The sequence below is a fragment of the Leptonychotes weddellii genome, chromosome 12, assembly GCF_054177405.1.
Source record: "Leptonychotes weddellii isolate Sample4059 chromosome 12, ASM5417740v2, whole genome shotgun sequence".
NCBI lineage: Eukaryota > Metazoa > Chordata > Mammalia > Carnivora > Phocidae > Leptonychotes > Leptonychotes weddellii.
In genome coordinates this window covers 11,952,118-11,965,638 of record NC_138380.1, presented here as the reverse complement: position 1 = coordinate 11,965,638, position 13,521 = coordinate 11,952,118, and the positions used below count along the sequence as shown (strand labels likewise).

Below are 13,521 nucleotides of genomic sequence, written 5' to 3'. Positions count from 1 at the left end.
TCCACAATAGCCAAACTATGGAAAGAGCCAAGATGTCCATTAACAGATGAATGGATAAAGAGGATGTGGTATATATATACAATGGAATATTATGCAGCCATCAGAAAAATGAAATCTTGCCATTTGCAACGACATGGATGGAATTAGAGGGCATTATGCTAAGTGAAATAAGTCAATCAGACATGTATCATATGATCTCACTGATACGAGGAATTCTTAATCTCAGGAAACAAACTGAGGGTTGCTGGAATGGTGGGGGGTGGGAGGGATGGGGTGGCTGGGTGATAGACACTGGGGAGGGTATGTGCTATGGTGAGTGCTGTGAATTGTGTAAGACTGTTGAATCACAGACCTGTACCTCTGAAACAAATCATACATTATATGTTAAAAAAAAAAAATAGTAGGAAGGGAAAAAAGAAGGTGGGGAATCGGAGGGGGAAACGAACTATGAGAGACTATGGACTCTGAGAAATGGGGAGGGGGTGGGGGGATGGGTTAGCCTGGTGATGGGTATTAAAGAGGGCACGTATTGTATGGAACACTGGGTGTTATATGCAAACAATCATGGACCACTACATCAAAAACTAATGATGTAATGTATGGTGATTAACCTAACATAATAGAATAAAATTAAAAAAAAAATACAGAGGACTGAAAAAAAAATTCTTTAAATGCTGAATGTCATCTAGTCTGTCTAGGGGCCCAGGGCAGCCAGATTGGGGTGGGAGAGATGTGGGTAAATTTGTCTTAAGGTGAGAAGTTAGCTAGTGGTAACTTTCTAACGTGTCATTAGCCTTGACTAAGCTTTTATGACTTTTACACAGACCCTGTTCTCTAGGAAGTTAAGCCTTTAAGCCATTGAAATCTGTGCTTGCTGATCCAGATAGGATAGGAAAAAAATCTTCAGTGTGCACGTCTTAGACGCATCATTTCTCTTAGAACTTCTCTGTGCCCTTGTCATGCAGTAGAGAGCTGCTTAGTGTCTGTGAATTGGCAGCACATAGTCACCCCTCCCTCATTGTAGGTCAGCTGTCAGGAGGATATGTGGCTGCTTGGCCTGAGACGAGGATGCCTCCAGATACGTTCTAGATCAGGGCTGAAGATGCACGAGCCCACTGAGGCTCCCAGATCTCTCCCGGGTCGGCAGCAATGATAGGTCATTTTGAGACATTCTGTTTTACCAGGGCTTCAACACATTGTCGAGATGTGGGCTGTCTTTGAAGTCTGTTGTCTGCCTTCCTCCATCACAAACACATACTGAAATGCTGGCTCAGCCTGGTGGCTCCAAAATGGGTCTTTTAAAATTCAGGCCACAGCTCATATTGAGCAAATTGAAGGACAGTTGGACAGTCAAATAGTTAAAGTAGTAGAATTTGTTCCTGTGACTTGTCAAGGGCTGTGTATGTGACAGCCTTACCATATATATATATATATATTTTAATTCATTATATGGAATATTTCCTTTTTTTTTAATGGTTGTCACCAGGGTCACTTTCCATATCCAGATCCTTCCCAGTGGACGGATGAAGAACTAGGTATCCTTCCTGATGATGAAGACTGAAAGTGTAGAATAAACTCTTTGCAAGCAGGTATGCCCCAAATGCCTTTTTAAAGTTTATCTTGTGTCGATTAAAATGTTTGACTTTATGATGGTCTTGAAGGTGGTACATTTTCTTTTTTTTTTTAAAGATTTTATTTATTTATTTGAGAGAGAATGAGATAGAGAGAGAGCATGAGAGGGGGGAGGGTCAGAGGGAGAAGCGGACTCCCTGCTGAGCAAGGAGCCCGATGCGGGACTCGATCCCGGGACTCCAGGATCATGACCTGAGCCGAAGGCAGTCGCTTAACCAACTGAGCCACCCAGGCGCCCAAAGGTGGTACATTTTCTAAAAGCATGGATGACAATTAACTATATCATGTCTAATTTTGCCTTTAGTATTTTTGTATTTGCTGTCTTCCTCCCACCCCCTTCTTTTGGTCTCATCTTCCTTTTCACTATTTCTTTTAAAAAATTTTCTTTTCCTGAATTGTGTTACAATTTAGGGTCCCGTTTAGCCATCTGTTGATCAAAGACTTTTTAAAAAAAATTTATTCCTTTTCTAAAAATTTTATTTATTTGAGAGAGAGAGATCACAAGTAGGGGGGAGGGACAGACGGAGCTCCAGGCTCCCTGCTGAGCAGGGAGCCGAATGCGGGACTTGATCCCAGGACCCTGAGATCGTGACCTGAGCTGAAGGCAGGCACTTAACCGACTGAGCCACCCAGGTGCCCTCCACCCTGAGTGTCTAAATGGAAAGTTCCAGCATATGGGAATGTTAGGATATGGAATTGTGTGGAAATTAACCCTAAACACTAAAAGGTTATGGCCCTTTCATTTTTCCAAATTAGGAATCAGTTTTTCTTCTTTCAAAAGGAAGGTACTAGGAGTAGGTACTAGAAAAGGGAGTCTCTTTTCCCACAAACCCCTCGGAGTCAAGACATTTTTTTTTTTTTAGATTTTATTTATTTGAGACAGAGAGAATGAGAGAGAGCGAGCATATGAGAGGGGGGAGGGTCAGAGGGAGAAGCAGACTCCCTGCCGAGCAGGGAGCCCGATGCGGGACTCGATCCAGGGACTCCAGGATCATGACCTGAGCCGAAGGCAGTTGCTTAACCAACTGAGCCACCCAGGTGCCCCCGGAGTCAAGACATTCTCATGCAGTGTTTTTAAATTAATCATTGCACATAAATAATTGCCATCACTCAAAATGCCTTGGGAATTGTTTTATTTATTTATTTTTGGGAACTGTTTTAAAGGCTAGGAAGCATTAAGGAAAAAGTGTTCCTGTTACATCATATTGTTGGTATTGTTACTCTAATTTTAATTAGAAGTAGCTTATTAACATGGACAGCAGTTTTGGGGTCTTTAGGGAGCCAGGGGGATGGGAAAAAAAGTCACCGAAGGGCAGGCAGCAAAGCTGTGTTACAATCTGTTCCGTGTCTCTGCATTTACTGTGGGTCAGTCAGAGGCCCCAGGCCCTGCCAGGACCCTGCTTCCCTGTGTAATACGTCTGCCGGCACTAACCTCTCCTCTTACTGTGATTTCCCAGTATTCTCACACATGGTCGTTAATATTTTATTTTAAAGAGGAGGCTCTAAACTCTTTGAGAAAGTAAGGTGCCTTTGCTTCTCTAGAAGACTACTCCCATAATCCGTGTTCAGTGAATGCTTGAATAATGGAATGAACCAAAATTATGAATTTGAATGATTGAAAATAAAAGTACTTAAAGCTTTCTACTTTTGTTTCCCTGCAGGAGCCAGGTGAGAATTTCGAGCAGTTACGGACTTCATATTGTACATGGAAGTTGTAAAATTAAAGTGTTTCAGTCAATAGTAAGGAACTGAGTTTTGGATGTTTCTGATAACGACAGCCACTCTTTATGGATTATTTCCTGTGCCCCCGGCTGCTGTCCTAATTGGGTACAGGCCCTTTCAGTGGGTCCTCGGGGTTATCCCGGGGTGGAGACAGACATTAGCTCCACTTACCAGTGAAGTGGTTGAGGCTGAAGCCGATGAAGTGACTTTGCCTGTGGGTCACACATGGATGAGGGGCGACATTGGGTCTGACCCTGCACTTACCTGCAGTGCCAGACTGCCTTCCTCCTAGTGAATATTTTAGTCACACGTATGTTGACAATGCGAAAACTCTTGCCGTCTCTCTACTGCTGGCGCCATCTCGCCCTGATTCACGGAGGTTAGAGGTCCGTGCAGTCCAGTGCTTGTGTATTTGTGGATCTCTTGTGGGCTGGGCGTTGTGCTGAGTGGCCATTTGTGGACCCAAGACACACGTCTAACTGGGATTTCTTAGGGCTGGAGGAATGGGAGGTGTGGGTGAAATAGGCTATTCCACTTTTTCTAAAATGTGTTTGTACTTTGGAACTTTCTGTAGTGTCGCAATTCTGAGTAGGTAGGACAGAATTTTCTTTTATCCACAGATAAGAATCTGCAGTATAGAGTGGCTTAATGACTTGCCCAGCAGCATAACTGTTCATATTTTTAATTTAGGCTCTTGACCACTGAAGTGTTGGGAATACAGTGCTGAATAAGACAGATGATTCAGTTTTTTTTTTTTTTTAATATTTTATTTATATATTTGACAGAGACAGAGAGAGAGGGAACACGAGTAGGGGGAGTGGGAGGGGGAGAAGCAGGCTTCCTGCCCAGCAGGGAGCCCGATGCGGGGCTCGATCCCAGGACCCTGGGATCATGACCTGAGCTGAAGTCAAACACTTCATTGACCGAGCCACCCAGGAGCCCCAGATGATTCAGTTCTTAAGGGATCTAGATTTTAGTAAGGGAAGACAGACACAGATTGATTACATGAGACTTACTAAGTGCTCTGAAGGAAAGCACATGGGGTCATGTGCTAGAGATAGGTGGGTACTGGTCTTTGGGGGGTGGAACCTAAACGAGGAGGAGGAGCCAGTTGTGCGGGAGTCTTAACGGGAGCGTGCTCTGGGGACAAGGGACAGCAAGAACCAAGGTCTGGGATGGGACCAAGGTCACTGTTTCAGGAACACAAAGTCCAGTGGGATTCCAGCAGGAGAGGAGATGGGGACTAGATGAAGCTTAGGTCATGGTCGCAGGTTTAGGTTTTATGTCAAGTGCAGTGAGAAGCCTCTGGCAGGCTCTGAACGGGGTCATCCTTGAGTTCCCACTCCGCTTTGGTTCTCGGTTGTCAGAGTGGACACAATGGCAGCGAAGTGGAAGCCAGGGGCCCAGTTCCACCCTCCCCACTGCCAGCTCCTGGGCCTGACGCAGCGGTGCTAGAGACACTTCTCTTGGTTTTGTTTACTCACGTGGGTAAGAGGCAAGCAGTCTCCGCTCAGCTCAAAATATGGAAGCTGTTTAAAAGGCCATCTCTGTTCTGTACCTTTTGGGTCAAATTTTTGTTGTCTCCCTCCAGCCAACAAAGTGTTTTATTCCTGTGTACTCACTGTAACTGTGAACTCAAGGAAGATCATCCCATTAGCTCTTTTCCTTAGAAATCATTCAGAGTTGCTTGATTGGAACTAAAGGTAACTTTAAAAACAGCAGTCTTCTAAACTCAGCGGCCTCCACATACTGGATCCTCCTTTTCATACCTGGGCTGTGAAACCAATCTTAGCTGATGCAGAAGTTGTCCCCAGCCTTCTCTCTGAGTAACAACCTCCACCCTGTCACGTTTGACTCAAAGCACCCAGGGGTTGGGGCACCAACCCTGAGCAGTCGCAAGCCCGGGTATCACTTTTGGCTCCCCCAAAACCTAATAGCCTACTGTTGACTGGAAGCCTTATTGAGAACATAAAACAGGCAATTAACATGTTTTGTATGTTATGTGTATTACATATTGTATTCTTTTTTTTAAAGATTTTTTAAATTTATTTATTTGAGAGAGAGAGAATGAGAGAGAGCACATGAGGGGGGGAGGGTCAGAGGGAGAAGCAGACTCGCTGCCGAGCAGGGAGCCCGATGTGGGACTCGATCCCGGGACTCCAGGATCATGACCTGAGCCGAAGGCAGTCGCTTAACCAACTGAGCCACCCAGGCGCCCTACATGTTGTATTCTTAAAGCTAGAGAAAAAAAAATCCTGAGGAACAGAAAATAACTTATAGGACTATACTGTATTTATCAAAATCAATCATGTATAAGTGGACCAGCACAGTTCAAACCCATGTTCAAGGGTCAGCTGTACAGCTTATGGGAAAATAAAGTGAGAGCGAGCCCCAAAGAGATGTTAAGTACATTTGACTGACGGTTATATATAGTTGAATAGAGGAAACTCAGGGCTTACTGTGGTCCAGGCACTGTGGTAAAAACTTAGCATGTGTTAATTCTAATGTATTAAGTGCATATTCTTTCCATTTTATAGATGAGGACACTGAGCTATAGCCAGGTGACTTGTCGAAGGTCATACAGGTAGGGCTGAGGTTCAGATCCTGAGTGGCTGGCTGGCTCTAGGCCGAGTCAGATTATCTGAGAGTCAGTACAGCATATGTAAACCTTTTGATCATGACCTACTCACAAGTAATTTTACATTGTGACCTAGAGTACATGCCTGTGTGAGTGTGTATGTATATAATCCAGTTTTGTGAAACAGTACTTATCTCTGATACACACTGATACTTTCTCTTATTCTGGTCTACGTACAAGATGGTTGATCGAGACTGATTTTACTATCCACTAATGGAACTCAACCTGCAGTCTGAAGAACTGGCACAATGCTTAAAAAATTCGGGCTCTGGGGTGCCTGGGTGGCTCAGATGGTTAAGCGTCTGCCTTCGGCTCAGGTCATGATCCCAGGGTCCTGGGATCGAGTCCTGCATCGGGCTCCCTGCTCCTTGGGAGCCTGCTTCTCCCTCTGCCTCTCTCTCTGTCTCTAATGAATAAATAAATAAAATCTAAAAAAAAAAGAATTCAGGCTCCGGGAGAACTATATAACCGAGACAGCAGGTCCAAGGATCACAGCCCCTGATAAAATTTCAACTAGTAGGGTAGTAGGTAGGGTGCTAGAATTTTATCACAGTAACGAAAGCGTTTATGTTCTGGTCTAAATTTTAAAGAAAACCTCTTGTAGAATAATACATTCTTAAAAAATAAGGCCGGGCGCCTGGGTGGCTCAGATGGTTAAGCGTCTGCCTTCGGCTCAGGTCATGATCCCAGGGTCCTGGGATCGAGTCCCACATCGGGCTCCCTGCTCCTTGGGAGCCTGCTTCTCCCTCTGCCTCTCTCTCTCTGTCTCTCATGAATAAATAAATAAAATCTTTAAAAAAAAAATAAGGCCCCAATCACTCTGTTGTAATCATGTATGAAGGTTCTTTAAAAATGAGTTTCTCAAAAAAAAAAAAAGCTTCTATAATGTTTGTACTACAGAATTACATTTTTTAGATGAGAAAGGTAGAGTTCAGAGAAAATACTTGTCTCTACAGAATTTTATGATTAGTTGGAAGGGGCATGAAGGCCAGAAACCAGATGCCTCAAATAATGTGCCATCCTGAACACTTTTCTGTTCCTTCCTATAGTTCTGGGACAATAAGGTTTCCAAGTGAAGTCTTAAAATGGTTTACTTCTCTTCTGGAAACTGCCCAGTTATCTGACATAGCTAGAAGTTATTTTAGGGGTCTTTCAAACTTGAGGTCATGAAATCACATGCACAAAATCAACTCACTGGGGTGGCCAGTATTTTTAAAAAACAGTATAAAACACAATGCACAGTTTCAAATATATATGTCTTTGTGTACATTCTGTGTTCCCACAGAAAATGTATTGGAAATTGTGTCCAAAAAAAAAATTGAAAGATACGCTTTTAAGGGGAACTTCTCCAGATGAGACTCTTAACTCTAATGACTCAATTACTGCACCCACTTCAACTGAGCACTGCACGGGATCAGTCAGGTCAGAGTGTCACAAAGTATTTGAGGGGCATCACCAACACTGGACAGAAGGCTGTCCCCACCACAGGAGTGCAGCTGGTACAATGTAGCAGGCATTCATCCTGACAACTTACTTTACAAATATTTTTCATACGAATAACTTCTACCTACCCAGCAGTAACTGACAGGAAACAAAAGGCACATTTCTCAGTCTCTGCATTGCCTGGAGGAACTGTCAGCACCCTACTTCCGTTGTCAAATGTGATAGTGCTAGAAAAAGAATCTTGATAAAGACTTCTCCATGCAGTCAATCTTTATTATAGCAGTATTCGCATATTCACATCAAGTACATAGAACTTTTTGCCTTTTATATAATACAGAGTTTTTAAATAACTTTACACAGAAATAAATCTCTTCAATCTGAATTTCAGCTATTTTTTTTTTTAAATTCTCCATGCTTTCTATCCAAACTGAACAATATTTTCCATTGTACAAATTTACATGAGAAAAACTCCAAAGTACAAATGAAGGGACCTGAGCAGGAAAGAACCAAAGTATCAAGAAGTGGGTATGGGGAAGAATTTAAAAAAAAAAAAAAATTCAAGCAAACATTGAGGATTAAGGGACAACAGGGAGACATCATCCATTTGACTGAAAATAAATGTCTTTTTTTATGAATTGAAAAATAAGCTTTAAAAATAGTTACTCCATTGTAATTTTTGCAAAGCAGGTATAAAGAGGTCTGTGGACAATTTAAAAGTCCCCATTTTTTTTCTCTGGGCACACCCCAGACTCCATGAGAACCTTTTCAATGCTTGAGTGGAACTGAAGTGAACTAAACCCAAACCTTTGGCAGCAAGAGAGAGAGGAATGTGTATGTGAATCGCCTTTAGGTTTGGAGTGGGAAACCAGGAGCCATTAATTCACTGCGGTTAAAACACGAAGGATTTCCCTTTCCTCTCCCTTATAAAAGAATTGTCCTCAAACCAAGAAGTAAAATGAAAAGGGGGGTGTTTTCCTTTTTCTTGGTTTAAACTAAAGAGCAATCCTAAATACTGACCTAGGATTCAAAGGGGACATATGTTGAGGAACGGTCAAATTCAATCCCCTGATCAGCTGTGCGCTCCTAAGAAGGCAACCGCTGAGTGAGGAAAGGGTCAGAGGGTACAGCCAACAAATGAGATCACCACAAAAACATACCACTGTGATAGAGTCCTTTAAATCAGGCAATACCATGAAGGCCAAATGAAGACCACAACCTGTAGCATGGCCAAAGGAAGAACAGAGGACCCAATGAATGCGTTTCCAAATGAAGGAGGGCAAGGGTAGAGCATACACCCAGACACACACAGACACGCACGCACGCAAGCACACTCCTGTATGTAAACTAATATGACACGAAGATAAATAAGACATAAAGGTTAGCCACTTATGTTGGTAATTAACATGAATAAAAAGGCATTATATGTTTACATAGCTGGTTTTAATCAGCTATGGAACATATACAAATGTATTAGGAAGGAATGTTTTTTTGAAAAAACTGTTCACAGCTTAGAAGAAAAAGCACACTTATTGCACTCTTACATTTTATTTCAGGTAATTATAGTTTATTTCCCACGGTCCCATCACTTTTTCCCTAGCCCCAGACTTACTCCCACACCCTCCCACCTCCCATTTTGGTCCACTTTCTCTACATTTGTGCCTACTCTCTGAGCTCTGTTGCTTATGCTATCTGAAGTTTCTTCCACTGAGATACATGTGGGTTTAACACACAAATGCAACACAGAATAATTTTCAACACAAAACTGCTACTAAGCGACTTATAACCCCCCATCCCCACCCCTGTAAACGGAGCCCTTCCCCTGCTGCATCTCTTCAGCCGACTTCCTGCCCAATTCCCTACAGACCGTGACGGGAGCGAGCTGCTCAGGAGTGCGGGACAAGGTGCTCAGCCTGCCTGAGAGTGGCAGATGGCTCGCACAAATCTTTTGTTTGATACTAACACGAATAAACAGATTTCAGTTGTTTGCCAAGAGTACTTCAATCTACAGAATTCTTAAAAAACAAACTCATCACACACACGGACACACACACACACGCACACACCAGATACACTGGCTATGTCCTCATGCACAACTGGTTATAGCACTGTAATTAGTCAAAACAGAATTACGTTAAATAAAATTATATATTTTAATAAAATTAAACATTTTAATAAAACTAATTTAGTAATTAATAAAACTAACAGTTGGGTAGAGGGGGGTCAAAGGGTAAAAAAAAACAGGATTAAAAAATTAACAGCTTGAGTTGTGGATGTTGAAATAAAAGATTTAATCACTCTGACAAACCATCCCTATGCATGTTAAAGCACTGTTCCCTTACTTTAAGATTTTAAGACTTAACGATTCTGTCCTCCTCTACCTTAAAAATCCTGATAGAAACCATTAATTACCTTTTCCACCAATGGCAAAATTTAGGACTAAATTCCAATTTCAATGTCTTTGCCCAACCAGAAGTAAAAATAAGTTCTCTGAAAACAACAAAACTTACTCTCGAGTGTGCTGATAAAACAAAAATCTTACCAGTATTTTCAATTTTACCATAGCTAGCAATACACTGGCCACTTCATTCTCCTCTGGCCAATATAAAACTCAGGCAGAGATGCGACTGCACTCCTTGGTGCTCAACAACCTATGGGCATCAGCAAGACAACTCCGAAAAACATCTAGAGAGCTTGCTGAAGACAGTATGCTGCCTTTCCTCAGGGTGGCAAGAAATGCAACAAGACAGAAAAAGCACACCATGGAGTGTGTCCAGTTCACAGCCACCGGCCACGTCATTAACTATTCCAATGCCCCCTCATAAAGGGGACCCCAGAGACCCCATCTGGTCCCCAGAGCACCCTGAACAGCATTAGCAGGACAGTCCCACTGAATTTGCAAACACATCCTGGGAGGCAAGTTTACATTTTAGACTCTGGAAAATCACTGTTTAGGTTTGTAGCAGTACTCTGGAAACTGACAAAATCAAATTCTGTCCTCTACATTAGCTTCCTCCTTCTCATTCTTGACAAGTGTTTGCTGCCCAGCACATAGTACTTCTGACCCCCAAACTACAGCAATTCCTTAAAATGTCTGTCAAACATTTCTGTTATATAAAAAAGTTCCATGCTTTGAAGAACCTATTGGAGTAGAAAAAGATTCTCTAGAAATGTCACTGAACTATAATTTTCAACCTAGTTGCTCTATGTGATAAATATATCTGACTCTACTAGGGATTATGTGCTTTAAAAAAATAATTTTGTTCACTGAAAATTTAACCTGTGTGTGTTCTCTTTTTAAATGTGATTTTGGCTATAAACCCTTTAGTGCATTTGTCTTTGCAGTCTAAATTGCACTCTAAAAAATATTAACACAGCTGAGTTGGACCAGAGTGGCTTCTCTCTTTGCAAATCACTGATTTCTGCTAAAATTTAAGCTTTTTTTTTTATTGCATCGTGAAGGCACAGTAAAGATCATTTGGCAAATTGTCAAGGTATTTTTCTAGAGCCTCACCTACACCATGTCAATGTACGACCTGTAAACTATTTACTGTTTATACTCACAGTAAACTTTCCGTGTCTGGTTACTTTTTTTTTTTTTTTAATAGCCTAATGGTTGGAATCTGCTAGTCCCAAGGTGCTGATTTTCTAGCGCTAACAATGCCAACTTGGACAAAGAAGAGAATCGTGTGGAATCATTCTACCCTCCTAGCTGGGCAGTCTCTTGATCGGAGGATCTGTGCATGTGATGGAGCTGTGGTTAACTCATCAGGAAGACGTATGGTCTTGCTAAGCCTATTGAAAGTTAAAACTGTATCACTGTTAGTGAACTGTTACCATAACTGCTTAATTTCATGCAACTGCCTTAAGGTGGAGATTCTGAAACGTACCCTGAAACAGATGCTGGCACCACTTGCAACAACATTTAGAAACCTGGAGCTACATTTTTCAGAAAAGTCCTACTGCTGAAATGCATAATGCCCTTTAGGACAAAATGAGAGTGCTCAAATACAAGTACACGTCAAAGTTAAAATCTTAAGTCATCTTCATGTTCTAGAGCTCCGGACTTTTCATATCTTAAAATAAATAACTATTCATTACCTCATTCTGAGGAGGTAGTTTTTCGAAGGGGTCACCTGAACCCTGCAATGTGCTTCCAACTAAAGCCGGCTGGGGTCGGCACAAGGCTGGGGAGCGGGCGCACAGGGGGGCAGGTGAGGTCCTGGGAGCGTGGGCAGCAGTTCGAGCACCGGCTGCTGACTGCAGGAGAACACCACGTGCTGAGCGAGCTGGGACCGCACCAAAGGAGAACCTAGCAAGTATTTACAGAGTTTCCAGCGGACAGTGCTGAAGTCTTGATTACCTCTTTGTAACTACGTAATGCTCTTTCTCTTCCAATACCAACATAAATATAACATGTACGTGTTACACGGCATTTTATCTTCTAGGATGCCCCAGTATATCCTACAAGATCATAAGTGCAATCAGGGACTGGATGTTCAGGAACCAGAATTTGACAGCTAGACAGAATCTTCTTTTAAGGTGCATATAAGTACAAATGATCACGTTGGATTTTCTACTCACAAATCCCTTTTATAAACTACTTTTGGTCAATGTCATTTCAGTGGCAAAAGTACTAGACCCTAAACTCTAGTTTGATGACAAAAAGTCCCATCAGGAATACTACATATTTTGAAACAATCTTTTATGTCTGCTCTCAGATTTTTCAGAAGGCTTCGCCTCTTCTTACCCAAGATAAAATACGCTATAGAAGGCACTGCAGCCACTTTAAGGAAAAGACAGGTAACTACAACCTGACAGGCTAGTCCGCGAAGCAGCCACACACTGTCTATACAAATTATTCATAAAGTGCTTTGCACAAACAAGGACTTCTTCCTTGTATCTTCTTAGGAGCTCAACAAGTCTATCTGTAGTCTAAACATCAAAACATAAGAGGAAACCCCTTTACCATGTCATTTGTAAACTAGAGAAAAAACTATTTGATGGAAAAAAGGGATGAGAAATACTAGAATTTTATTTTTTAAGGGCTCTATAAAAATCTCTCAAGAATACCCTGAGCCTGGCTTCTGACTGGGCACAGCTTCACCTGAGACCAAGTCTGCTCCCCCTTTTCAAGTGAGACAGCAACCTATTCTAAAGAGGATGGAAGAAGAGAAGTGCCGGCCTTCCAGCGCTAAGCTTCCTCCATCACTAGGGCCCGTGCTTGCGGGGCTCCTGGCCCCCGGGGCTGTCCTGCAGCCGAGCTGCCAACCCAACGGCAGGCTCCAACGGCTCCACAGGACATGCCTCTTGTTCAAACCGACCTCTCTCCGATCTTGGTGAAGGGAAAGCAACCAGTTTTAAAAGCATGTCTGGGGACACATTTAAAAAGAAAAATACGCACAAGACGCTCTTCAAATCAGCACCAATCTTCGCAATTTCTGACTTTTGTAAGAAACTGCCCTGCTCACGTGGGACTTAAGAATACACTGCTTTTCAAACTCATTAATAACTTCAGGATATTTTCCATTTTACTAGGACAACCTTTCACAGGTCTGTACCTCTCATGTAGGCCTTCCTCTGAATACAGGTATTTTAGTAAAAAGTATGGAATGGCAGTGAGCTTAATAGGCTGGAAGATAGTGGGATCAGTTACAATTTGAAATTTTTAAATAACAACTTCTAATTCCCTGATTTTATGGGTCCTGTCTAATTTCTTTAAGGTCCTTGGCTACAAAGCTTGGTTGGGCTAAGTACATTTGATTTGATTTACATTCCTAAATCCTGGCAAGAGATTCTAAGACTCATGATAAGGGAGATATTTGTCATTAATACATCCAGAGTCACTTTTTTTATTACTACTGCAATTTATGCCACCCTTTAGTAAAGGCCAAAGGAAGCTACGACTGGGTTCTATTTTCCACTTACGCAAAGATAAAGAATGATGTTTCCAATACCACAGCATCTCTTTCTACAGAAACAACTGATGTTAGGCTTCACACACCCTCCCTCTGTCCCAATACACCTAAAATTGCTCTATTCTCTACTTGGGAAACTCAGCTGCCAAATTACCCAACCTTTTGAAGACC

The 13,521-nt window shown here is 42.2% G+C and overlaps 1 protein-coding gene across 1 annotated transcript in view; it reads left to right on the top strand.

The window, feature by feature from the left end:
- The window catches only part of NDUFB2 (NADH:ubiquinone oxidoreductase subunit B2), a 4,829-nt gene extending 1,453 nt beyond the window's left edge, over positions 1-3,376 (top strand). The window contains exons 2-4 of the mRNA XM_081800902.1: positions 966-1,020; positions 1,487-1,589; positions 3,294-3,376. Of these exons, the coding sequence (XP_081657028.1) occupies positions 966-1,020; positions 1,487-1,561 (130 nt within the window). The 3' untranslated portion in view covers positions 1,562-1,589; positions 3,294-3,376. The remainder of the gene's footprint in view (positions 1-965; positions 1,021-1,486; positions 1,590-3,293) is intronic.
- Positions 3,377-13,521: the final 10,145 nt, after the last annotated feature.